General features: G+C 62.3%; 1 protein-coding gene across 1 annotated transcript in view; it reads left to right on the forward strand.

Annotated features, from left to right (window-relative positions):
- URB1 (URB1 ribosome biogenesis homolog) overlaps positions 1-15240 on the forward strand; it is a 42870-nt gene that overhangs the window by 7787 nt on the left and 19843 nt on the right. Inside the window, exons 7-19 of the mRNA XM_070407290.1 lie at positions 1028-1156; positions 2456-2580; positions 4364-4559; positions 5851-5988; positions 6616-6789; positions 7271-7397; positions 8014-8130; positions 9336-9448; positions 10820-10939; positions 11634-11750; positions 12153-12288; positions 12835-13005; positions 13973-14154. Coding sequence (XP_070263391.1) covers positions 1028-1156; positions 2456-2580; positions 4364-4559; positions 5851-5988; positions 6616-6789; positions 7271-7397; positions 8014-8130; positions 9336-9448; positions 10820-10939; positions 11634-11750; positions 12153-12288; positions 12835-13005; positions 13973-14154 — 1845 coding nt within the window. The remainder of the gene's footprint in view (positions 1-1027; positions 1157-2455; positions 2581-4363; positions 4560-5850; positions 5989-6615; positions 6790-7270; positions 7398-8013; positions 8131-9335; positions 9449-10819; positions 10940-11633; positions 11751-12152; positions 12289-12834; positions 13006-13972; positions 14155-15240) is intronic.

The following is a 15240-nucleotide window of genomic DNA, read 5'->3' on the forward strand; positions in this document are numbered from 1 at the left end:
GGGGCGCAGCCCTGAGGGTCGGTGCTGGGGGCGCAGCCCTGAGGGTGGTGCTGGGGATGCAGCCCTGAGGGTCGGTGCTGGGGACAGAGCCCTGAGGGTCGGTGCTGGGGATGCAGCCCTGAGGGTCGGTGCTGGGGACAGAGCCCTGAGGGTCGGTGCTGGGGATGCAGCCCTGAGGGTCGGTGCTGGGGACGCAGCCCTGAGGGTCGGTGCTGGGGACAGAGCCCTGAGGGTCGGTGCTGGGGGCGCAGCCCTGAGGGTCTGGTTGAGCAGCACTTAGACGAGGTGGAGAGGAGCTGCGGGCACCGTCCCGGGAAGCCGGTCGCTGGGAGCTGTGGTGGTGGTTGTGCCATCTGCATGTCTGTCTTTTACAAGCATTGCAGGGGAATTGTAAAGCCTCCTGCACGGATCCCTGTAACGCAGCAGCACTGAACGGTCAGTTAGAAAAACCCTCCCCCCATAGAGGTTGGAGGCCGTGGACTGGGAGTCCCGGTAGAAATGGCGATGGGCATAGTGTGGGCCTCACAGCGGTTCTCCCCGAGATGTCCCCCCGGGCATCCGGCGGTGTCTGGAGGCGTGCTTGTCAGAACTGGGAGCTGCAGCTATGTCCAGCGGTCGAGCGGGGGTGCTGCTCTTCACCCCCAGTCAGGCCGGCGTCGGGCCCCAATGCCAGGGTGCTGCGTTGGGGAGCCCTGGTTTAAAGTCGTCCAAGTAGAGATGCAGGGTTTCACCTGCCATACTGGTGTCGGCTTAAAACAGTGTGTTTCGTTCTAGCGAAGACCTCTGAGTCGGGGGCGGGGATATTAGTGACTTGTGCTTTTTCTTCATATTCTCTTTTTAAAAAATATATTTTTTTAATTGATTTCAGAGAGGAAGAGAGAGGGGGAGAGAGAGAGAAACATCAGTGATGAGAGAGAATCATGGATCAGCTGCCTTCTGCACACCCCCACTGGGGATGGAGCCTGCAGCCCGGGATCACGCTGTGAAGAAGGAATCCCTTGACATTGCTTTGTTTCACTGTGTTCAGGTGGTTCACAATAAAAGTATCACAAAGACCCAGAAGGTCCGTTTCTTCACCGGGCAGCTGCTGACCCACATCGCGTCTCTCTACAACTGGAACGGGATTGTCGACGTGGACCTGGGACCCCCTGAGGAGGTGCGTCGCTGTGCGTGGCCTCGTCAGTGCGTGCGCCTCGCAGCCCAGACACTGATGGCGGAGCACACACCTGCCTATGCCATGTCTTTCCATCTGACCGGTTTCTTTTGGCTTTTGCTTATGTTAATTTTCCACTTAGATTCAATATGATTTTTAAAGTTTTTTTGTTACAGTAAGATTTTTTCCCCCTACTCTATGGTGTCATGATACTACATTTTTTAAAAAGACTTTTTATTAGCCCTAGCCAATTTGGCCCAGTGGATAGAGCATTGGCCTACAGACTAAAGGGTCCCAGGTTCGATTCTGGTCAAGGGCACATGCCCGGGTTGTGGGCTCCATCCCCAGAGATGTTTCTATCTCTCTCTCCCTCTCCCTTCCTCTCTGGAATAAAAAAATGTATTAAAAAAAGATTTATTATTAGTTTTTAGAGAGAGTGGAAGGGAGAGAGAAACATCAATAATGAGAGAGAATCATTGATCGGCTGCCTCCTGCACGCCCCCTACCCGGGCATGTGCCCTGATGGGAATCGAACCGCCACCTCCTGGTGCATGGGACGACGCCCAACCACTGAGCCACGCCGACCAGGGCTGAACTTTACTTTTCTGGTGAGAAAACTGTTCCCCTCGGCTGAGTGACATCTGACTGTCCCTGCGGTGCTCGCCCAGGAGGATTGTAGGATGGCGCCGGCTCTGCCTCCGCTCACCTGCCGCTTCGTTTCCTTCCATTTTTTTCAAATTCCGCTTTTGGAGCTCCAGGGCTGGCTGCTGTCACTCAGACCCTCGGCAGCAGGGAAGCGGCTGCCCTCGCCTGCATGTGCGCTTTGGCCGCCGTCCCTGACGTGCTGAACGGGCACAGTTGCTCACGGGACCGAGGCAGGTCTCTCGATTCTCATTCTGAGGCCCCTGGGGGCCCTTGTGAACAGGGACTTGGCCGAGTCGAAATGGCTGCGACATCCGGGGAATTAATAGTTACCCCAGAACCCGCGCTTCCTGCCTTTCCTCTCCGACTCCCAGGGCCTCTGGCTGGGAAGGGGTCCTTGCCGGGAGCCTCCGCTCCATGGAACACTCCCAAGTGTGGAATTCTATTGAAAAGAGCAAGAGAAGTCAAGTCATTCTTAAGTTTGTTTAAAACCACAGGTTTAAACTTGCCCCTCTAGGAGTGCTGTTTCATGTGGATTGGTGTTTGTTTCTTTATTATTTTTTTTAACGGTGCCGAGTGTTTACGTTGAAGTGTTTCCTGAGCTGCCCTGGGTCCCTAAGGTCTCTCCTGGGGCTGTCACTGAATTCTTCACCCTCCCAGGCTTCTGCCAAGGACGCGGGGAAGGGCCTGGTGCGGGAGCACGTCCACCGCTTCCTGACGGACCTCTGCTGCTCGCTCAAGCACGGCATCAACTTCTACGACGCGTCCTTGGGAACCTCCGGCAGGTGAGTGTCGCTCCCGGAGCCCGGGGTCTCCTCAGGGGCCACCACCAGGGACTGTGCAAGTGCTAGAGTGGCATCGTGCTGGGTAGGACGGGAAGGGAACCCCTGCCTGACCCGATTCCCCGTGAGAGTTAGAGCCCGAGCCTTCCAGCCTGTGGCTCCCTCCGGGAACAGGTCTCAGGCACCTGCCACCGGGGAGGGGCCGCCTGCTTCCTCAGGGGCAGGGCCTGATTCGTCCTCCCCCGGGCTGCCCGGAGTGGGCCTCGCCACCCTCCCCAGGGTGGCATTGCTGCTCAGGTTAGCGGAGGGGCCAGGTCAGTCCCGCTGTGAGTGGCAGGGCTCAGGCTTGACCCCAGGAGTTCTGGTTCCACGGTCACCTTCATCGCCGCTCCCCTAAGACGGCTGCTGACCAGCGAGGCTTTCCTCCACTCGGCTTCATTTCCTGATTATACTGTTTCACACAACAGTCCGCAGCGGGGGCCGATCTGTTCCTGGAGGCTTTGAGGCTCGGTCGCTGTCAGGCCCTCTCTCTGTTCGTGGTGTTGCTGTAGCAGCAAGTGCGGCTGTTAGACGGTCCTCAGCTGCTCTTCCTGGGACAGTGAGCGTATTGACCCGTGGTCCTGTGGAGGCTCCTGGTTCTCAGCCCTGGCGTTCTCTCCCAGGGAGGAGGGTTGTGTGGTTTAGTTTTAACCATCAGGGATGGGTCGCACAGTGGGTGGGACTGTCCTCCCTGCTGTCACTTGGGCCTCGTTTTGATTCTGAGTGTTCGGATCGAACTTGCCCCAGCGTTTCTTTTTCTCATCAGTCGGGACAGCTCCGTCTCCTCCAGTGTCGGAGCGAGGCTAACAGTCTAATGTGACACAGTCCGTGCCTAAGTCACACACTGTCCCCTGAGGAGATCCGTAAGCTCGATCAGCCGGTGGTCCGCAGACCTCTGGTGGTCTGTGCGGTCTGAGAGGTTGGCGACCACTGAGCTAGATGCTCATTAAAGGAGCACGCTGAGTCAGCGTGTGGGTCTGTCTAAGTAAGCGGTGGTTTACACACGTTTTTTGAAGCCACGGCAAAATGCTTGTGCTTCCGGGAGAGGCAGGGAGTCTGGCGGGTCGGGCCTTAGTGGGAAGCCTGAAGAGAGCTAGAGTGAGTGTCCCACCAGCCCTCAATGCCTGGGGTCTCCGTGCCGGCGCCCGCCTCAGGAGGGCCTTCCCGCGGCCCCTTCTGCAGTCGCTCCGCGTCCCTGTCCTTCCCGGCTCTGCTCCTGGCTGGGACGGGCCCCGCCCGCGTGTTGGTTGACTGCTTGTCTGTTACCTGGAGGGTGAGGGTGAGAACAGGCTGCTCTGCAGAGCCCGGCGTCGTGGAACTGGTGACAGCGAGGGCCGCGGCGTGGACAGGCCGGCAGCTTGCGCTGTGGGGCCCGAGGGACCAAGCTTTGGGTCTGGCGGCCGCACTGTCTGTGGGCCCCGACCGCTCAGCTGTGCCCTTGCAGGAGGGAAGCAGCAGGACGAGAACAGGCGTTTACCTGCCTGTGGATTTCATTCCTTCATGTGACAGCACAGCACAAACTATGTTTCCCTTATGAAATTTTCATGTTAAAGATTTTAAGCTTTTAAAAGGATAGCTTTCTGATCAAAATTATTTGTATTTAATTTTTGAAAAATGTTGACTGCAGGTAAAGCTGCCCTGTGGCATCTCAGACGTGGTGGGCACCAGACGGGGGGCCGGAGGGCTGCAGGGAGGCGGGTGGCAGGCGAGGCTGGGACTCCTCCCGCTGACCCCTCCTCCTCTGCAGAGGAGGGAACCTGACGCTCCTGCACTTCCTGTTGGGCCTGAGAACGGCCCCAGACGACGAGCTGGTGGCCGAGCTGGTGGTGCGCATCCTGAGAGTGTGCCCGGACCTGCTGCACAAGTACTTCAAGGAGGTCACGTTCTCCTTCCTTCCCCGGGCAAAGGCCACGTGGGCCAACAACGTCAGGCTGCTGCACAAGGTGAGGCGGCGGAGCTCGGCGTCTGCGGACGGGCCGAGTCTCGGATCGGGCGGCCGGGAGCGGGTGACCGTGACCCACAGAGTGTGGGATGTTGTAGGTCACACGGCTGCGGCCCTTCTCCATGGGCTCCTGTTCACCGAGCTCAACCGTGGGCTCAGCCTTGAGTCCGTGGAGCCGGTTTTATCCTATTCACCCCGATTCTCAGGCAGCGAGAGCTTCATGAGCTGCAGCAGAGTTGGGCTGGGACGAGGGACATGTCCCTGTTGTAGGATAGTGTTTAAGCTCTGCTGCCTCGGGGACTTAGAACAACGGAAATGGGCTGTGGATGCGCAGTTGCTTTGAGTGGATGTATATTAACTTCCTTCTGATCAAAGATGTTAATTAACACCCCTCGTCTACCAGTGCAGTCCTACTCCACACCCCTCGGCAGTTCCCTCCCCCCCTTCTCTCTCTCTCTCCCCCTTCCTTCTCTCTCTCCCTTACGGCCTGCGTGCTGCTGAAATGCCTGGGATGGTTTGCTTCTGCCTCGACCTGGGCAGGACATCCTTTTATTCTCCTCTTCTCCACGTGTCCCGAGTGCTGTGTGCGACCCCGTGCGTCTTTGCCCTGTGGGGCACTGCTCTGGGTGGCTCCCGGGAAGGGACGGGGCAGGTGCATGGCTTTGCAGGCCTGGGTGAGAGTCCTCATCTCTAGCCGGTGTCCCGAAGGAAATTACTTAACCTCACTGGAGTCTCATTTTTTTTTTTTTTATCTATAAACCTTTTTTAAAAAATAATTATTATTTTTTTATTGATTTCAGAGAGGAAGGGAGAGGGAGAGATAGAGGCATCAATGATGAGAGGGAATCATCGATTGGCTGCCTCCTGCACGCCCCCCACTGGGGATGGAGCCGACAACCCAGGCCTGTGCCCTGACCAGGAATTGAACCGTGACCTCCTGGTTCCTAGGTCAATGCCCAACCACTGAGCCCCGCCAGTCGGCCTCTGAAAACATTTTTATTTTCATATAAAAGATCCCTGCCCTGTGGGGTTGTCAGGACGCACGGAAAGGTCACATCACTGCTGGTGCCCCTAGCGCTGCCCCTGCTGAGTGACCACTAGTGCTGGCCTGGCTCTTCCTGCTAACAGCGACCTGGTGCCTGCTTCTCTCCCATGTGGATTGGGGGCCACTCCTCTGAGCCTGGGGCCGGATCACACTCACTGTCACTGGCCCAGCTGCCCTGTTGGGTGCCGGCGACCAGCCTCAGGGGTGAAACTTACCTCCGCACCCCTCATCTTTCTCCCCGTCACAGATCTACGAGGCCCAGCCGGACGTTTCCCGGGCGTTTCAGACCCGAGAGTTCATCCCCTTGTCCCGGCTGCTGGCCATGGTGATGGTGACCACCGTGCCCCCGGTGTGCAACAAGATCATGTTCACCCAGGCACTAAACGTGAGTGCTTGCCTCGCTTCTAGAATGTTCTCCTGCTCATCCACTGGCCCTGCAGGATGTGCTGGATTCTGACTGGTCAGGGAGCCTCGGAGGCTCTCCATGTGTCCACCCACCTGGGGAGGGGGCGTTCCTGCCAGGGCCGGGCGATGGCTGCCCAGTCCCTGCTCAAGTGGGAGGTCTGTGCCCGCCATGCAGCCCCGGCTGGGAGGTCTGTGCCTGGTACAGCCCTGGCCTGGGAGGTCTGTGCCCGCCATGCAGCCCCGGCTGGGAGGTCTGTGCCCGCCATGCAGCCCCGGCTGGGAGGTCTGTGCCCGGTACAGCCCCGGCTGGGAGGTCTGTGCCCGGTACAGCCCCGGCTGGGAGGTCTGTGCCCAGTACAGCCCTGGCTGGGAGGTCTGTGCCCAGTACAGCCCCGGCTGGGAGGTCTGTGCCCAGTACAGCCCTGGCTGGGAGGTCTGTGCCCAGTACAGCCCCGGCTGGGAGGTCTGTGCCCAGTACAGCCCTGGCTGGGAGGTCTGTGCCCAGTACAGCCCCGGCTGGGAGGTCTGTGCCCAGTACAGCCCCGGCTGGGAGGTCTGTGCTTGCCGCCGTGCAGCCCAAGGACCTTATGGATTTGACTTTTCCCAGTTGGACAGCAAGTCGGTGAGGCACACGGCCCTGGCCCTGCTCTTGTTCATTCTGAAGAGAGCACTGAAGACCATCGACTTCTGCCTGAGCAGTGAGGCCTGGCAGGGGCCCGGCGTGTACACGGCTGCGATGATGGAGGACTTTGTGCAGCTTTTCCGAGAGGCCCTGAGCAAGGTAGGCCTGAGGCCCGGCGTGGGCGGGGCGTGTCCAGGGCTTTCCGTGGGCCGTCCCAGGTCAGCGCCCAGCTGGGAGGCCGTCTTGGGAGCTCAGGTGGGTGCGAAGTGAAGGGGTCTGTGTCCCTAGGGCCTGAGTCCCTCCAGGAGCCGGTGTGCCTGCCCTCCCCCAGGCTGCACACCCACAGGGTGGGGCTGCTCGAAGCCCCTCTCGCTCCCTCCCCGCGGGTCGGAAGGCCATGGCCTGAGACGGCACTGCCTGAGCGAGGTCACCCTGGGCAGGTCCCCCGTGGTCACGGACATGTCTGTTCCCAGGGCCTCGCTCGGGGGACTGAGCCTTAAGGGCTGCAGGGCCAGCGCTTGTGTTTCGCCGAGTCCTGGCAGGCGCGGCTCTGGGCGTCGTGCCTCGGCTCGGGGGCGATTGCTCCCACCCCCGTTCTGTGCGTCTCTCACGGGACTCCCTCTCTCTGTTCCCCTTCTAGGTCTTCCCAGACTTGAACACCATTGTGTGGGTCTGGCAGTCCCTTAGGAAGCAGGACACCAGAGAGGGGGACGAGCAGGGACGGAAGCGGGACAGCGGGGCTCCCGCCGGCGAGGCTGCCCCGGGCGGTGAGGGCTCGCGGGGTCGCTGCCTGCGGACGGCCCACACGGATGGCGGGGAGGGCCCGTGTCCTCGCTCAGCGGTCAGGGTTAGCGGGCATCGTGCGTGGGCTCTGACGTGTGTCACGCTGTGTGCTCTACACGCTCAGTCTGAGGACCTGGGCGCGGGGTGTCCCGGGGCTGGGCTGTCAGTGGCGGCGGGTGCCTCGTGCTGTGCAGGGGGAGGTGGCTGTGTGGACCCCGGTGATAAGACTCTTCGACTCGGCCTTGTTAGCCGGGCGCTGGGCTTGTTCCTCACGTCTGTGTCCTGTGAACCCTCGTGGCGGCCCCACTGCTGTGTCCCCCCCCGCCCCCCGCCCCTCCCCCCTCTCCCCCCTTCGGTGCAAAAGGCACCGGAGCTCAGACACAGCGCTCTGACCTGCCCAGGTCGCAGCGTGGAAATGGGGGTAAACCCGGCTGTTCGAGCAGCTCGACCTGGAGCACGGGGCCCTGCAGCCGTGTCCGTGGGTCTGTCCGCGGGCTCGGTGCTCAGCGCGCAGTTGGCAGCTGGTCGTGGGGCCGTGCCGGCCGGTTGCTGACGGAGGACAAGCCCGTGTTTCCTAACAAAGCTTTCGTTTTGGTTCAGACGACGCCGAAACCATTCTTCTGAAGGCCGTGCTGCTGCAGGTCATCTGCCTCTACCAGCGGGTGGCCCCGCACGTGGTCACGCAGTACAACTTCGACTTCAGCAAGCTGCTGCGGGGTGCGCCTCCCCCTCCGCCCCCCCCCACCCCCCTGTGCCTGCCGGTCTCACACCCCCCATCCCACCCCCCCCACCCCCCGTGCCTGCCGGTCTCACACCCCCCATCCTACCCCCCCCCACCCCCCGTGCCTGCCGGTCTCACACCCCCCATCCCACCCCCCCCACCCCCCGTGCCTGCTGGTCTCACACCCCCCATCCCACCCCCCCCCACCCCCCGTGCCTGCCGGTCTCACACCCCCCATCCTACCCCCCCCACCCCCCGTGCCTGCCGGTCTCACACCCCCCATCCTACCCCCCCCGCACCCCCCGTGCCTGCCGGTCTCACACCCCCCATCCTACCCCCCCCCACCCCCCGTGCCTGCCGGTCTCACACCCCCCATCCTACCCCCCCCCACCCCCCGTGCCTGCCGGTCTCACACCCCTCCCCCCTCGAGCACCGCAGGCGTCAGCAAGGGCCCATGGGACGCTCAGGACAAAGCCTCTTTCAGGGGGTGTGGGCCCTGGGAGGGCGCCGTTCCTGCCCCTTCCCGCCCTGGCCTCCGGCATCCGCTTGCCCTCATACTCGCCCCTCACCTGTGCGGCGGCGCACACACCACTTGTGAACGTGACTCACCCTCTGGTCGCGTTTCCTCGAGGGGGGAGTTTGGTAAAATCACTGTATCAGGAGCCTCTAGGACAAGCGTGTCTAGCTCGCTCTCGGGAGGCCTCCGGGAGCAGCGTCCTGTGTGTAGGTGGAGGCGCCCTGCACCGTGGTTGGAAGTAAAGGTTCTCGTTGTGAGCACAGGGAAGGCTCTAGAATGTGGCCGTCTGTCTGTAGTGGCTGTGTCCTTCCTGGGACCAGGCCAGGGCCACGGAGCAGTCTCGGTGGCCGCCATCTGCTCACAAAATGCTTGCAGCCGGGGGCGAGGCCTGTGCCCACGCCAGGGCTGCCTTAGCGGGAGGCCCCCGGAGGGCGGCGTGGGGGCGGCACTGAGCTGTGGAGGTGTCAGTGGCCGAGGCAGCGTGTTGAGGGTCTGAATGGGCCTCAGTGGGGAGGTCAGATGAGGTGTGGCCGAGCAGGGCACAGCCTGTGTGAGGGCGACCCCAGGTCGGGACGGACCCTGTGTCCGCCCTTTCATCTGGACACGGCGCCCTCGTCTGGTCCCTGGGCCGGGACAGCAGCCGCTGGGCGCAGCCTCCGCGTGACGGGACTTCTCTCCGCCCAGGTGTCATCTCGGAGCAGGGCCTGCGGGAGGAGGTGCCCCCCATCCTGCAGCACCACCTCCTGCAGGTGGCCCTGGAGCTGCCCGCCTGCAAGTTCTCCTGGTTGAAGGCTCAGGTAGGAGCAGGCGCCACCTCTGCCCGCACACCTGTGGGCTCACTGGGAGTTCAGCCGGTCGGGACCCGGCAGGCGGGCCCAGAGGGTGGCAGTCAGGTCCCGTCTGAGGGAGGCGTGGAGCCAGGAAGCCTGCACTCGCACAACTGAGCCTCGCCTGCCGGGCCCTGGAGCTTTGGCACTGTCTGTCCTGGCTGTCTTGCTGTGTGTGTTGTTTGAAACCTTTTGGAAAACAGCCCTAGCCAGTTTAGCTCAGTGGATAGAGTGTCGGCCTGCAGACTGAAGGCTCCCAGGTTCGATTCCGGCCAAGGGCACATGCCTGGGTTGCGGGCTCAATCCCCAGTGGCGGGCCCCATCCCCCTTCCTCTCTGAAATCAATAAGAAATACATTTAAAAAAAACCTTTTGGGAAAGAAAATACATGGCTCCTCTGTCCGCGCCCGGGAGGAACTGGAGGCAGGGAGGGGAGAGCCCAGCGAGGTGGGCGGGGGAGCCGGGGCGCTGGTGCTCTGTGACCAGTGTCTTCTGGGGCCCCTTGGAGAGCACGATGGGGCGTCGTGAAGGGGACTTGGTGCAGCAGGTTGTGTGTATGGAAACTCGGGCTCATCGTTCTGTCGGAAAGGGGAAACCAGGCGGTTAGCGTTGTCTGCATGTTTCTCAGTAGTTCAGGTGATTTTTAAAAAAATATATATTTCTTTATTGATTTCAGAGAGGGAGAGAGAGAAACATCAATGATGAGGGAGAATCATCAATTGACTGCCTCCTGCACACCCCCCACTGGGGATCCAGCCCGCAACCCGGGCCTGTGCCCCTGGCTGGAATTGAACCTGGGACCCTTCAGTCCGCAGGCCGACGCTCTAGCCACTGAGCCAAACCAGCCAGGGCTCAGGTGACATTTTTATGACTCGAAACTTAAGATCTCGTGGGACCCATAGCATGGAAGTGTGTGCTTACATCTTCACACGTGATATTTCCAGAAAGGGGTAGGATGCTGTGGCCATGGGGTCATTGTATTTCTCCCGTCACCCCCCAAGTCCTCTCTCTGAGTTTCCCCTGCATCCTGGTTGAGGTGTTCTGCTGGAGGACTTCCTACGTGCCAGGCTCCACGCGTGTGCTCTGTCACGGCTCGCTGGCCGCTGAATGCGTGTGCTCTGTCACGGCTCGCTGGCCGCTGAATGCGTGTGCTCTGTCACGGCTCGCTAGCTGCTGCACGTGTGTGCTCTGTCACGGCTCGCTAGCTGCTGCACGTGTGTGCTCTGTCACGGCTCGCTGTCCATAACTTAGGGATCAGACGCTGGGCACAGGGTCTCAGCCACGAGCGGAGGGTCCAGTCCTGGCGCGGGGGAGCCCGTTGACTCTGCTGTCCCCACCCCAGGAGGGCCCGGAGGCGGAGCTCCTCGGGGGTGAGCGGTCCGTGTTCTACCTGCTGATGAAGATGTTTGTGGCCAGCGCCCACTCGCAGCTCAAGTCGTCCACCAAGCGCCTCATCGTGAAGGTGAGAGCTCCCGCGCCCGCGCCCGCTCCTGGCTCCCGGCGCTGAGCACAGTCCGCACAGTAGGTGTGTCATCAGGCTTGCTGGATTGAGGGTCTCGACTCTTACCTAAGCCTGAAGGTCCTATGGGCGTCCCACAGGTGGCGTCTTAGACGTGCTGTGTCCCTGAGAGGCGCGTGCCGTGGGGGCGTGTGAGCTCGCGTTGGGTCCCGGTCCTGCTTCCTGGCGGCCTTGTCACTGACTCGCCCCAGGTTCACATCAAACCATCCTTGTGGACATGGGGGTGCGCCTCGCCCGTCCAAGTCTCCAGAGCCCGCACAGAGGGTGGGCGTGGCTGGCTCGGTGCCCAAGAGGCTTGGGCATCGGGCAGGCTGGGGGTGCACAGCTGCAAGGGCCGCGGCGCACACGTGTGCCTGGGACGGTGCGGGTCAGGAGAGACCGCGCCTCCTGGAGCCAGCGTTTCCTGTGTGTTGGGAGGCGCTGAGGGAAGGCGAGCAGCAGCAGGACAGTCCTCGCTACCGAGCACACGTGCTCTTTCCTGTCCCCTCCGCGAGGGGCAGAGAGAACAGCATTTAGTGCGACTGCAGGGGAGTCTCGGGCCCTCGGGCTCCCTGAGGTCCACGTCCCGTGGGGCCCACCACCCGGCCAGCCCCACAGAGCCAGGTCCTGCTGACCTGCCGGCCGTCTGCTCTCGCAGATCCTGCGGGACACGGGCGTGTTCGAACACACGTGGAGGGAGCTGGAGCTGTGGCTGGAGCACCTGCACGACCCCACGGAGCACCGACGGGAGGCCGTCCTCCAGTTCCTGGAACGAGTGAGCGCTGCCCTGTGCCCAGAGCGTGCCGGGAGGGTCCCGCCGAGGGGTCGGAGCCACGGCAGGCGTTTCCCAGGCCCCAGGCCCACCGGCCTCCTGGCTCACCTGCTTCCTGCCGACACTCGGTCTGTAAGACAGGATGAGGCCCCCGTGCTGTTTAATGTCCTTTAAGGCCCTGCTTTTGCACAGGACAGTGGTAACTAGATGATGTAAAATGACGACAGACACGCCAGAAGGAGATGTTTTTGGAAATCCTACAAACGCTTTAAGAGCTTGGCAGGGAGCTCTCGTTCTCGTGGAGGCGTGAGCACCGCAGCCGCTCCCTGTGTCACCCGGGTGTTTGGGGCACTTTCCTCGTTTCCTTTGTGACCTCCGGCTGCTCCTCTCCGCTCCCTGTGCCAGGTGCTGCTGACGTTGGTGGCGAGCCCCTACGCGTACACCGACAAGGCCTCCGACTTCGTCCAGGAAGCCAGCACGCTGCAGGCCGCGGCCAAGCAGGACGCCGACGACGCCAGCATCCCCATCTCCCACATCGACGGTCAGCGCGCGCCCTGTGCCTGCTTCTGCGCCCAGCTGCCCTGGCCCGTTAGACACAGAACAGGAATCAGGTTCTGGGTTGCCGAGCGCAAACCTGGTCAAAGCCCAGCCCACGTGGACACGACATCGCCCGTCCATTGACGGAGCGGAGACCTGTGCGGGCTTGCTTCGTGCAGGGCCGATCTGAGCTCACAGGTCCTACTGCCCAACCTCATGGCAGCCCGACCGGCCCAGTCCTCATGGTGTGCTCTCGAGGCCACGGTCAGCCTCGCGCGGCACTCAGGCAGGAAAGGGACCAGGTGCTGCCCGCTCGGCTCTGTGCTTCCAGGGGTGCCTTGTTCGCCTCAGCGTCCAGGGGGAGCTTGCTGGCGGCTCACTGTCCCCTAAGCTGGGCGTGTCCTCATCTGCTTAGAATCAGACTTTATGTTAAGCCTCCCCCCCACCCCCACCCCAGGAAGCGGGGTGTTGACTCTCCTTTCGCCCACCTCCTCCTGCTCCTCCCTCCCTGGCTCTTAACATGCTCGACCTCTCCCCCTCCCCCCCTCAGACGTGCTGGACATGGTGGACGTGCTGGTGGAGGGCAGCGAGGGCCTGGACGAGGAAATCGGGTGCTCACTGAGCGAAGACATGGCCCTGCTCACGTTCCCGTTCAGCCCCGTGGCCCCCGCCGCCCTGGAGGCCAGGAACAAGCTGCTGCTGGGGACAGAGCGTGAAGCAGGTGCCTGCGTGGGCAGACGTGGGCGTCGGGCCAGCTGGGCTCCTGTGGCGGCGGGTGGGGCTCCAGGGGCCTGGGAATAATCGCTGAAAACCACGAAAGTGAGAGCTGCCAGCGGGCAGGGCTCAGGGGGCAGGGTAGGGGGCAGGGCTCAGGGCTTAGGACTCAGCGGGCGGGGCTCAGCATGAGGGGCTCCGCGGGCCGGGTAGGGGCTAGAGGCCTGCTGGGCCACTGGGGAGGGGCCGTTGGAGGAGAGTCTGACGTCCCGTGTGTGCACGCCTGCACAGACCCTGCTGTAACACCCATCTTTTCACTGCTTTAAAAAAAACACACACATAATTTTATTGATTTCTAAGAGGAAGGGAGAGAGAGATAGAACATCAATGATGAGAGATGATCATTGATTGGCTGCCTCCTACACACCCCCCACTGGGGCACACAATCCAGGCATGTGCCCTTGATCAAAATCGAACCCAGGACCCTTTAGTCCGCAGGCCGACGCTCTATCCACTAAGCCAAACCGGCTAGGGCGTGTTTCTCGATTGCTTGATGCTAAAGCATGAGTTCTTCGTATTTGTTGGGTGTCCAGGCAACTTAGACTCCAGGAAGTGCGCCCAGATCACAGTGTAATGAGTGAGGCTCGCTCAGACGTGGCTGCAGCAACAAACAAGCCCCAGCAAGTCACTGTGTTAGCGAGTAAAGGTCTCTTTCTGAACCTGGTGATGGGCCCATGGCCATCCCGCGGGGGCGAGGGCAGCGTCCCCCAGAAGGTGGTGCCACGCCTCTCCCCTGCCCGGGTACCCCTCGGGCCTCAGGACCTGGAGCCTCTGGGACCTGTGCCAGTGGCATCTGCCCCCCAGCGTGGTCACGTGACCCTGGTGGTTTCCCTGCTCTGAACACTGAGTGGGTGTGTGGATGGGTCACCAGAGGCTGGTCCCTGAGCCCTGCTGCCCGCCTTCCTCCTCCGCAGGGGCCAGCGTCGTGGCGTACCTGACGGCCGTGCTCACAGACCTCCTGCACAGCCAGCGGGACCCGCTGGCACTGTGCCTCCTGCTCCAGGCCTATGACCAGCTGGCGCCTCCGGTCCCACAGCTGAGCTGTTTCAGCAGCTACTACCGCCTCTGGATCCCGCAGCCCGCCCAGGAGGCCGCGGTGAGTGGGTGCCCCGCCCCAGCGCTCCCGCAGGGACCAGCCTGTCCCCGGAAACCGAGCATTCTTCCCGCGGCCCAGCTGGGTCGCTGTGCGGGGTGACATTTTTCCCTGTGTCAGAGGACACACGGCTGGTGGGGAGCCATGCGCTCTGGCTGCTGGGTAACGAGGCAGCTGCTGGGGTCCCCCTTGGGCGGGGTACCCCCCCCCTCCCCCCAGCAAGCTGCACCCTTGCTGTGCCGTCCTCCAGGGTCCTCCATGGCCCTCAGCACCCAGGGCTTCTGGAGCTCAGTTGTCAGACCGCCCCCCCCCAGCCCCCGCGCTCTCCACCAGCGGCCCCAGGTCCACGCGACAGGCCTGGCTAGGCCTGTGTGGAGGCGAGGCCGCTTAGGGCTGCACTCTGGGGCGGGTGCTCGGAGCATGAGTGTCCGCCCTGCGGAGGGCACAGGGCTTCTCCCCTTGGAGGGTCTCGGAACCCCTGCAGCTGCACCCCAGCAGGTCTGCGTGGGGCCTGCAGTGGCATTTCCAGCACATTTCCCTAGTGACACTGCTGTCCAGAGCCCCACCTTGGACCCGCTGAGCTTCAGGGCATGTGCAGCCCTTTCCCTGCCCGGGGGTGTGGCTTCCTGGGGGCGTGGCTTCCCTGCCTGGAGGCGTGGTTTCCCTGCCCGGGGGTGTGGCTTCCCTGGGGGCGTGGTTTCCCTGTCAGGGAGTGGCTTCCCTGGGGGGGCGGGCGTGGTGTTTGGATGGTATAAATACAGGCCTGGTCGGTGGAGAAGGCAGCCGGGAGGGAGAGACTGAGTGACCCCAGAGCTGTGCTTTGCACCTGCTTTCTCTCCTCCGATGAGCTCCTCTGACCGAGGCTCCTGGGGGTGGGCAGAGCGGCTGTGGAAGGCTCCCCGCTCGAGGAGCCGGTGCCCTGCCTGCCGGGTGACTTCCCGTCCCAGGGACCATCACAGTGGCTGCGGGGTGCAGGCTCTCTGTCCCGTGGCCCCTACAGCAGCCTGTGTCCTCGGGTATGAGACACCTCCCAGCTCAGGCCTTGCTCACCTAACGTGCCGTGTGGTCACGTGTTTCCCAGTGGGCGCC

The sequence above is a fragment of the Myotis yumanensis genome, unplaced genomic scaffold (genome assembly GCF_028538775.1).
Source record: "Myotis yumanensis isolate MYYU_CA2020_CCGP unplaced genomic scaffold, mMyoYum1.0.hap1 SCAF_2, whole genome shotgun sequence".
NCBI classification, from domain to species: domain Eukaryota; kingdom Metazoa; phylum Chordata; class Mammalia; order Chiroptera; family Vespertilionidae; genus Myotis; species Myotis yumanensis.